The sequence below is a fragment of the Eupeodes corollae genome, chromosome 2 (genome assembly GCF_945859685.1).
Source record: "Eupeodes corollae chromosome 2, idEupCoro1.1, whole genome shotgun sequence".
Lineage (NCBI taxonomy): Eukaryota > Metazoa > Arthropoda > Insecta > Diptera > Syrphidae > Eupeodes > Eupeodes corollae.
The window spans coordinates 87453886-87465665 of NC_079148.1; the positions used below are offsets into that span (position 1 = coordinate 87453886).

At 34.8% G+C, this 11780-nt stretch overlaps 1 protein-coding gene across 5 annotated transcripts in view; it reads left to right on the forward strand.

Annotated features, from left to right (window-relative positions):
• The window catches only part of LOC129946235 (ras GTPase-activating protein raskol), a 193089-nt gene that overhangs the window by 179164 nt on the left and 2145 nt on the right, over positions 1-11780 (forward strand). For all 5 annotated transcript variants that reach the window (XM_056056354.1, XM_056056355.1, XM_056056357.1 and 2 more), the window contains 4 exons: positions 5139-5259; positions 5325-5452; positions 7387-8580; positions 8642-10780. In XM_056056354.1, coding sequence (XP_055912329.1) covers positions 5139-5259; positions 5325-5452; positions 7387-8580; positions 8642-10780 — 3582 coding nt within the window. The remainder of the gene's footprint in view (positions 1-5138; positions 5260-5324; positions 5453-7386; positions 8581-8641; positions 10781-11780) is intronic.

Here is an 11780-nt window from a genome sequence, read left to right on the forward strand (position 1 = left end):
TTGTTAATTTAACTTATGCCTGCATACATGCAAATATAAGTACATATGAACATCCATCCATCTTTTACTTACAAACACAACTACATCTTTAGAACGGATGCACAGATAAAGTTTTAATGTGCCTGCCTTCTCATATTCAATGCTTGTATATAACATTTATGTGCACTTGGCATCACTTCTTATAGGAGATGCATCAGGTTTCAGGTATCCCAACCTGCTCTGGGATCATGGGAATGTCCTTTTTGCGCTTCATTTTTCTTTGGAAAATAAATACCATCTGTCCTTAATTGCTATATATTACAGGAATACAAGTGTACAAAGAGTAGAGAAGAAAATACTCAAAACAAAAAACTATTTGAAACCATTTTTAGTCAGTATTGGTTTTTATACGGGTATGTTGAGTCCGAGTGTCAGTTTTTAAAATGAATTTATTTCAAGGAGTGCAAAAACTTACAGTGTAAATAATTGTTGTTCATTCTATAAAAAAAATCACAAATTTTGAAACAAAAAAAAAACTAACAAAACTACAAAATTTGTTTCCAAATCAATTAAGCGTTGTTTAAATTGCGAGTACATGCAATCAGTGGCGCCATCAACTCCAACCACGCATAGTCGTCGTCTATGGCGTCGGCAGCGATACGAGTATAACATAACTAAAGTGATGTACACGGAATGGTCATTACGGCCAGACGAATCAGAATGTGAGGACTATGTTTGCTATGACTACTATCGTCAAAGGGCAAACAGTTTCGGCGTTATAGGTAACCAACCATTGGAATTCCGGATTCGACAAATGGAATTTTAATTTATTTTGAATTCAAAATTGATTTAATTTTTTTTCGTCTAAAGATATGATGTTTGTTTGGTTTTATTTGTTATTTAAATTTATTTTGTTATTGTTGTTGGTGTTGGGCTCAGGTCTGAGTTTTGTTGATTTTTGGGAAAACAATCGCTAATATATTTTAATTGAATTCCACCTTCATCAAAAGGTTAAAAATATAAATGATAGTTGATCAAATAAATAGTGTTGTTTTGGAAATGAGTTTTTTTAAATGGCTCCCGCGGTAAAGCTATTTTTTTTTATTTTTTGTATTTTGTTTAAAGTGAAAATCTATTTTTTTAGAATTATTAAAAATTGTTTAGGTTTTGGTTCGGTAGAAAGAATTAAAAAATTACATAGATCCTTCTCTCGTACTTATGAGTTACGAAATTTTTATAAGTACCTCATCTAAAAAAACTCAACAAAGTGACTTCAAAACATAAATTTAAATAATTTAAAACTAATTTAAAACATTTTTTGTTTTGCATATTCTTTTGGTTTGTACACAAAAAAATGTCTAAATCTTTTCGACGCATTATAATTCATTTTCGTTTTGTGTATTATTTTTGACAGTGTCAATATTTTTAAATTCATAAAAACGCAAATCTTTAAGTATCTTAAAAAAGAATCAAATTTATTTCACTTCAATAAAACAAAAAAAAAACGTTTTACATGTAAGACAAGTCTTTGTCAAGTAAACCATTTTATTGTATTTTTATTTTTCAAAAAAACGCTTGATAATCTTAAAATTTTGTAATATCTGTCTATGACACATACTAAAATTCAGTGAACGCAAAACAAGGTTAATACAAAAAAGGTAAATCCAAATTTATTATGACGTTTTCTGATCTCTAAACGAAATTCCAATTTATTGATTCTATCATTTCTTGATAACACTGTTCGATAAAATTACGCTTTTTCCCGCAACACATACAAAACATTCCTTTTTTAAAGAAATAAATTAAAATGTCCTGAATTCAAAGAAAGCCCTTGAATTTTTCTATCATATCAAGGTTCTAAAATATAATTTAAAAGTGCTAAAGACTTAGTTAAAACTCAATATGTATCACTTAACAATACATTTTATGATGAGTCTTTGATTTAACTCTTTATGAAGTAGTTTTCGAACCTAAACATTGGTTTTGACTATCTGCTCAAGTTTACAAAATAACCGTATTGAACGTTATTTTCATATGTTTAATATGTTTTACATATTACATGATAGAATTGTTCAGAGGGCAAGAAAATACAAATTACTTTCAATCCGTTTTGCCTTTTTCTGTTGAAAACCGTTTCAGCAAAAAACAAATTAATTTGTGAAATGCGACAACTTATACAAATTTTTCGAAAATTGTATTTAAAAACTATAAATATTTCCAATGAAGATAAAAAAGGATTATAGTGTAAAAAAAAAGCTGCTTTATGAATTTAGATAGCCTTGTATGTTTCTTTTATCGAATTTTATAAAGTTAAATCTCAGAAACCTTACGTGATAAATTAATTTTTGGTTATATGCTTTTAAAACATAGAAAAAAGTAGATATGCACTCCATTTTAGAAGTCCACATATCTTATCTTGATTACCATTCAAAGGTTAGTTACTTTAATTAACAAAATGTCTAAAAAAACTCAATACAAATTTTAGCTTTTCGAAGTCACGAAATGTTACATCGTTCTCACAACTTCGACAATTATTAACGATTCCCAAGGAGACATGTACCGGTACCCTTCCAAATGCGATATAACCCGTATCTGACTTGACGACTTAATTATAGACTGTGTATTGTTGCTGTAATTTGTTAATACATATACAATATACCTACTATAGTACACAAATGTATATAACTAGTTATTTTAAGTTAATAAATTATTTATATACAAGACAGCTGTGCGACATACTATGCACTGTCATTTTGTTTTTGTTTAACCTGTTGCTGAGTTTGCAGGTAGATAGATTTATTACTACACTCATAGCACTTTAAATGTCCGGCTTAAAGTTGTAAACAAAGTGTAATTTGTTGTGAATATATAAAATAAATAAAACGTAAGCTATTCATCATATTTTTAGGAACTAAACATGTGAGCATGTAAATAGATAGTAGCAGTTTTTATTTTGTGATCTATTTAATTTGCTGAGCTAATAACATTTGTTTATCTATCTATTAGTTCCACTTTACGAATTTAGTACTACGTATTAAATTATAATCTCTGGCAGTTACTGTCGATAATAGTTTTACACTGGCCATTTATTTTTTTTTCTACAGAAATCAAGGTTTATTGTTTGAAGGTCTTAAATGCCCTAATTTTGATGCGAAATATACATACATCAGATTTATTATATCGCGTTAAAATATTGATATTGCTATTTGAAAGCTTGAAAATTAGAGGCTGTCTAGCAAAAATAAAATTCAAGTAGAAGAAACGAAGTTTCAACATTAAAAAAAAAACTTCTTGTGTGTACGACGTGTGTTCAAAAAGTATACGAAATTTGTTTTCAAAAAAATATTTATTTATTCGTTTACATCAATGTGGCCCCCTTAAAAAAAGTCTCCCCAGATATAAAACAATTATGCCAACGTTTTTTTCCAATCTTCGAATCATTCTTGATATTCACTTCGATATGTCCTTGAGCATTCTCATCGATTCGGCCTTTATTTCTTCAATCGAGGAAAAACGCCGTCCTTTCATGGGTCTCTTCAACCATGGAGACAGAAACAGGAAAAAGTCACACGGAGCCATATCTAGTGAATATAGAGGTTGCGAAATGACTACGGTATTGTTTTTGGCCAAAAAATTACGAACAAGCAACGACGAGTGAGCAAGAGCGTTATTGTGCTGCAAAAGCCATGAATTGTTTTTCCATAAATCTGAGCGTTTTTATGCTTTACGCATACGTCGCATAACTTCAAGATAATACTCCTTATTAACAGTACGACCTTGTGGTTAGAACTCTTGATGCACTTTGCAATTATAATCGAAGAAAACAGTAAGCAAAACCTTCACATTTGATCGGGCTTGACATGATTTGTTCGCTCTTGTTGACGTTGGATGTTTTAAGGTGGACGATTGTGCTTTGGTTTCGACATCATAACCTTACACTTATAACCAGTTATGACCCTTTCAAGAAAACTTGGATTGTCGTTGACGTCATTTAACAGCTCCTGAGCGATATTCATGAGATTGTTTTTTTTGGTCAAAATTCAGTAATTTCAACAAAAATTGCCGAGCTCATAAAAACACGTCGAACCTTAGCAACAAGCACATACAAAGTAAACAGTGAATATAGCTCAAAATTTCGTCATACTTTAGGGGCATGTATACCAACGCAATAAAAAAAATGTTGGCCTTCGGACTCTCCAAACCCGCGAAATTTAAAAATGTAGGGTACTTTTTTAACACACCTCGTATGTATGTAATTTTTGATTTGATTTAAAAAATCATAAAAAGTGATTTTCCATTCAACAAAAATATTTTTTACTTTCCTTCGACAACAATATTTTCGACATAAAAATTTGTATGTATTTAAATTAAATAAAAGTTGTACACATATTGCTAGCTCACATAATCAAATTTGCGTCTGAATATACCTAAGCCCCAGAAGGAGGAAAAGGTACAACGAAAATTTAATTAAATTAAAAATAGGCTTCACATTCACAAATTTATACTAAAAAAAAAAAACTCTCGTTCTGACATCAACCCAGTTCCATTAAAACTCAATAATTTTTGAAACCTATTAGCTATCTTCTAAAAATTATTTTCAAAATTATGTGTGAGTTGACCAAATACCCCTTACTTCCTTTTTCGGCAAGCAGAAATCAACCTCCCTATCCTACGGAGTCAATAAAATTCATTTTTAAAGATTACATTAGGATTACTAGGACAAGTTATTTAATTCATTTCACTTAAAAAACGTTATGGCATTTAGGAGTCAACTGAATGTTTCCTATGATACTTTGATATTATAACTTAAGGAGTGTTCATCTGCATTGCAAAGAGAAACTGTGAATTGAGGTTTTATTAAGCATAATTTTCTCATAATGTGGGATTGACTATGAAAATTCTTTTATTCATCATTTAATGTTAAGCGATTGTAGATGTCATTATTTGAATAAAATAAAATAGTTGAATTACTCGTGCATACATATTTGCATATAGTAAAGTGAAATATATTTCTGTATAAAACAAAATTGTATCTTATCACTTACTATTTTCTTATAATTTAAATCCTTTATAAATATACGATTCATATTGACCTACCCAAACTTGCTGTACAAACTAAATGTTTACATCTTGCTTATTTTTCTTTTTTCTTTTTCTAGACACATCATACGAAAAGGCATGCAGACGTGGATCAGCACCAGCAACACCTATTCTAGGCCAAAAACAAAGCCAACAAGAGAACAATACCACATCAAGGTTTACAAATTTCTTTTCCAAAAGGTAATATTTTCAACTTACAAATTTGAATGAAATAATTTTAAATATTTATTTAATTTTTCTTACAGATCAAATCCTTTGAAACGTACAAAATCAGTAACAAAGCTAGAAAGAACCAAAAGAGGCTCAGGTGGACTTCGAGGATCCCGATCGCATGAGAGTTTACTTTCCAGTCATGCAGTTATGTCGACAATAGGTAAAAAATATTCAAATCACCAAAAGTTAATTTGATTCTGTCATTAAAGATAATCAGATAGGTTCTATATTTCACTTTCACTCGAAAGAAATTGAAATCAATTCCAAATCGAACGGACAATGCAAATGTCTTCTCCATAACATTTCGAGTAGATCAATGTTCTTGCAAAAACAGTCAAAAACTATTATCGACACCAGTCTTTCCCAACCGATATTTTTAAACTCTTACCGTTATTTTAATGGTTTATGCTCTAGAGAAATTCCTCCCTTTAAACAGTTCAACAGTAATACCCGCGCTTCTATGAATGCTCATCATTATACCCTCGAGCCCAACTTCGGTTGTACTGTCAAGTACACAGATTCGTTCTTTAGCCGTACTATGCGAATGTAGAATGGAATGCCTTGCCACACTCTGTCTTTCCCAGTCATTTCCTTATTCAGGAATTCAAAACCAATGTGCACTGACACCTCTTTTCAACCCCCCTCTCTCTTTCCTGGTGCTCACAATGTGTCTTCTACATAATAAGGGTAGTATTATCCCCTTACTATAAAAAAAATCAACACAATGCAAATAAAAAAACGCTAATATTTCATATTCATTTTATTAAAAGTATAAAAAATTAGAAATTATACAAATTATGGCAAGCTGCAACAGAATTGTTTACTGACTAATGTGTTATTATGTTAGCTACTTTAATTTCTCATGAAGTTATATCGAAAAGTATTCGAAGTTAAGAAATCGATCGATTGATAGAACCCTAAACCCAATTTCACTCGATTTTGGGAATTCAGCTTTATAGGTGTGAGATTACGAAAAAGTCACGGAACAAGTCAACTACAAAGAGTGTTATTCTTTATCATGAAGACTGAGTTTACAAAAATTAACTACCAAAGCTTGTTTCAAATTGTGTCTATTTTTTTAAATAAATTGATTGATTATGTGGTTGATAATATATGGTGATAAAGTTCTTATCATTTTGAATGTACTTTGACAAAATGTTACTTAAGCTTGTTTTGTGATAAAATAACCCAGAATTCTCATTTATTAACTGAACCTTTTAAAATCGAGCTGACAGCAAAGCCAAAGCTTTTAAATTCAAAAACAAATGTTTATGTATTTATTTTTAAAACTGTTAATAAATTAATTACTGACTTACTTACCTTTTAAAATAGAAATACACTTATGGATGTTTTATTTGTTTACGGTAGGATTCATTAAGCATTAGAATATGGTTTTTCAAATTAATTTATTAACGAAATCTCCTTTGTAGATAGATGGGTTCGGATTTTTGTGTGTTAAGTGGTTGTGTTTATACTTTTAACTCCCATGTTCATATTGCAAGGGCTTCGCTTGCAATAAACCCGAAGCTTCATCACACTGTAATGAAGAGTACTAATTCAAATTAATCCTAAAATAATTAATTTTGCATTTTAGCAATTATTCTGTATACACTTTTACAGATGGATAGAAAATGTTAAGTATCTCTGCTATCAGCCCTTCTCCTTTTAAGAGTTTTTTTTTTTAAAGAACGTATGCCATACCATATTCGCGTGCTAAGTTTGTTTGCAGTAACAATCATTTGCAGTTAGCAAAATAAGAATTTTAATCACTAATTTCACTTTAAAGAAAATCATTTCAATTATTTTCGGTTTCGATTGACTAACTTTAAAGCTGGTTTGTAAACAGAAGGTTAAGTTTTAAACAAAACTTTCAGAAGTTCTGATCACGCTTATTAGCTTTATATCCATAACTTACGTCTAACTAAAGAACTGCTTTATATAAAAAAAAGAAGAGATCTACAAGCCTATTTCAAGGTAAACAACGAGCCGGAATAATCATGTATTGAATATGACCCACAGTGAACAAACTAACCCTTAGACTTGTTTATTTATCTTGAGTTTAGAAATAATTTAATTCTTTTTTTTTTCATTTAGATCTCTCGTGCACTGGAGCAGTCGGAGTGGCACCCGTTCACCAATCGGTTCTTGGTCGTCGTCACTGTTTTCAAGTTCGCGGTGGTCCACGAGGTGAACGTTATTACAGTTGCGGATCAAGACAAGAGCGAGATTTATGGATATACAGTTTACGTAAATCAATTGCTCCCAACTCGGAGCACACTCGCCATATAGATAACTCGTTAAAAATGTGGATATACGAAGCCAAGAATCTTCCACCAAAAAAGAAATATTTCTGTGAGTTACATTTAGACAAAACCCTTTATGGACGAACAAGTGTAAAGCTACAAACAGATTTACTATTTTGGGGTGAATACTTTGATTTCCCTGATATACCTGATATAAATGTAATTACCGTCAATGTGTTCCGAGAGGTTGAAAAGAAAAAGAAACGGGATAAGCATCAATTTGTAGGATCAGTTAAAATTCCGATTCACGAAGTGACTTCTCGTTTATTTTCGGAGGATTGGTATCAGATTTTGAGTGAAAAGAATGACAATAGTATGAATAGAGGCTCTTCGAAGGAAGTAACACCAACACTGCGTATAAAATGTCGTTTCCAGAGCACAGATATTCTTCCAATCAATGTATACGCTGATTTTCTGACATTTTTGAAAGAGAATTACAAACGTGTTTGTGAGTCCCTTGAGCCAGTTATTGGAGTCAAAGCCAAAGAAGATATCGGTCAGGCATTGGTATTATTAATGCATGCCCAGGGTTTAGCTGGTGCATTTCTTACCGATGTTGTAGCCTTAGATCTTCTAAGAGTAGGTGACCAGCGTCTGACGTTTCGCGGCAATTCTCTAGCAACGAAGAGTATGGAGGCATTTTTGAAATTAACAGGCGAGCAGTATCTCCAAGATACCCTGTCTGCGCCTATCAATGAGATTATTCACTCTGATCGTGACTGTGAAGTTGATCCACTCAAAGCAACTGGATCCCTTGTTAGGCAGCAACAATCTCTTCGAAATGCAGTACGTGCCGCTTGGTCAAGCATTTATGAGTCACACAAGCACTTTCCACCGCAGCTACGTGAATGCTTTGCCACATTTAGAGAACGGTTGCAGACGCTTGGAAGAGAAGATATGGCTGATAATTTAATTTCGGCTTCGATTTTCTTGCGATTTCTTTGCCCGGCAATTTTATCTCCGAGCCTTTTTAACATCACCAATGGTAGGTTATTAATATAATTTCAAATAAATTTTATCTGATCAAATGTTTACTTCTTTTATAGAACTTCCATCTATCAGAGCAACACGCAATTTGACTTTGGTAGCAAAGACACTTCAAACACTTGCAAACTTTACGCGCTTCCAAGGCAAGGAGAATTTTATGGAGTTCCTGAATGATTTCTTAGAGCAAGAAGCCCCCAGAATGAAGGAGTTTTTGCATAATATTTCAACCCGCCCCGAGCATACACCACCAGAATCGATTCTTGATTGGTCCGGATACATAGATCAGGGAAAACAACTGTCCATTTTATATGGTCTGCTGTCGGAGAGTATTCAGAAACTAAGTGAAAACCGTCAACGCGAGTTAGATCCCATGCAACATATACTGGATGAGATTACAAAGGCAATTGATTCCAACCGTTTCTCGCACGACAATCAAGAAAATCGTAACCCTGATGAACAACATTACTCCGGAGGTGCTCAGCCGCAAACACAGAAAATTGTTCCCCCAGAACGCGGCATTATTCGTGGGGTATTGACCCCAAGTTCACTGGAGAAAAATATCTTCCGATACAATGACCCCACAGTTATTCCTTTATTGCAAGAGAACAAACGAAATTCTAATAGTCAATCGAGTATTAATGGGTTGCATAATAATGTGGGGCAGCTACATCACTCACAATCGCAATCATCTATAGCTTCATCACAAAACGGTGGTGGTGCCCTTATTCCAACCACAATTCAGCACCACTGCCCACCACCTCCATCGTCTGTCACAAGCACTGCCGAGAGAAATTCTGCAGCAGGATCTGGCGCGTCTGGAAGCAATGCATACAGCGTTGGAAGTGCACATCATTTCCCGAGCAACGGAAACATCTCAACAATTAGCACAAGTGGTAACAGTGCAAGTCCGAGCTCCTTGAGAGCGACAACTTTACCAAGAAACAATAATAACAATTATGATGATTCCACTGTTGTAAGTGGAGGAGGAAACCTTATTCAGATAGGCCTTTTAGACCCGACTAGTGCATTTGTTCGAAAAAGTCCAACTCCACATATGAAACTCGGATCTCGTGGCAAGACTGGACAAAGTGGCTCGCAAATAAGTCTTCTGAGTGAACGCACACCCAGTAAGCTGAACTTGGGCATTCCAGACCCAGCTCATCACCACATAACCAACAGTTCGCCTGTACAAATTGTTCCATCAGGTGAAAATAATTCTAACAGCAATATGCCAATGAATCTAGAGGATCTTGATGACCTGTTCAAATACGCAGAAGAACAGGCGATCGCTGTTGCAGCTGCAGCTGATTCCCATAAACCCAAAGAACCACTGACATCGAAGGGCAGTCACTGCAGCTCTGGATACCAAAGTATAAACACTCCTTCCTCTAGTCCAATAGATCAACAACATGCTCAACACCAGCAACAAATGATGAATAGCAATCCTTTGAACAGGCAACAAGTGCATTTAGGAAATGGTGGGCTTCAGCCTCCGCTTGCATTTAAGAATCCGATATATCAACTGCAGTCGTCGGCTTCTTCGACTGCGTCATCGACAAACTCCAATGCTCACCATCACCATCATCTCTACCACCATCATGCTCAACAGTTGCAGCAACAACAGTTGCAGCAAGCTCAACAAGCACAGCTAATCCAACAACATCGACCAAGCAACTACTCCATTTCAAATGTATTTCCCAATAAATCCGGGGGAATGATAACCGCTCGAGCAACCCATCTCGAAAGAACCGGAGGTGGAGGAGCATCGTCATCCCTGACACCATCAAGCAGCGAGGAGCGCCTCAGCAATGATAATTACCATGTAATTCCGTTTAAGACAATCGCTCCAGAAAATGGTCACATCGAAACCCACCGATCACTAAGTGGAACAAGTAGCAGTAGTGGTGGTGGACGTGTGCCACGCACAAATCCGCAATATAAACGTGAAGAATATACTCCCCAGAATGATACTTATGCGCCCATAACCAGTTTTTTGAATCGAAGCATTCGTGATGGACATCCCACTGCTGGACCAGTGGCAATTTACAATGGTGGACAAGCAGGTCAGCATCACCATCATTTGAATGGCAAAATAATTTCAAATGGCCCAGTTGCAAGTAGCAACAACAACCGATACCAAAGACGATTAAGTTTGGACTCTGCGAGAACTTTGTCGGATAGCTCGACAGACACAGAAGGTAAGAAAAGTCATTGTTTTTGTTGTTATGGATGTAGCGTGCCAAACATGGCCTTATCAAAAAGCTAGTTTTAATCAAAATAAACCAAAAATCGTGTTCCGTGATACCTTGAATCAGACTATGCTAAAAGTTTCTGCTATAAAACAAGCCTTAACTGTTGTAAATACACTGAGTTATAAAAAAAGTGGCGCACCTTGAAATTTTGCAACATTTTGAAGTAACTTAAACAAATAAACGTATTTCTGGTAAAGTTTTGTTTATTAACATAAAAGTAAGTCATTAATGTAAAAAAAAAAAAACGAAAAAATAGGAAGAAATTAAGGAAAATAGTCAAAAACTTCTACTACTACGTCTGGGCATACCTTGGAGGTTTGTGACGATGGTATCGTCCAAATTTCCCATTCCTCCACTAGGGCAGATATCAGCCCATTGGATGTTTCTGGAAGGGCGGGTCGCCTCCTTATCATTTTTCCCAGTAGATCCCAAACGTGTTACATCGATATCCACTTCTTGCAAGTAGTCGGTAAGGCACCTAACAACGTGTGGTCTAGCATTGTCCTGCATTAGCAAGAAATTGTCTCCAATAAATGGAACCTAATATTCTTCCAGAATGTTGTTGATGTAGTAACTCGAGATTAACAATCCTTCCTCGATGCTCAGCTCGGTTTTCCGTGCATGGAAATTCCCGCCCACACCACGACGGAACCTCCTCAGAATAGTTTGTGCTGGGCAACCGTTTCCGAAGAGTATTTTTCATCTGATCGTCTCCCCATTCTGCAACGTCCATCTGGTGACCGCAGACAAAACCTGGACTCATCAGTGAAAACAACTCTACCCCAATCGGCCTCAGTCCAATCTCAGTAAAGTTGAGTAAATTCCATTCGACGGCGCTCGTTTTGTAACGTGAGTCTTGGTAAACGAGCAGGTCTTCATGCTCTCAGGCTACTCTCCACTAATCGCCTCCTCACCGTTTGAGCATTCACAGCTCTCCCCCTAACGA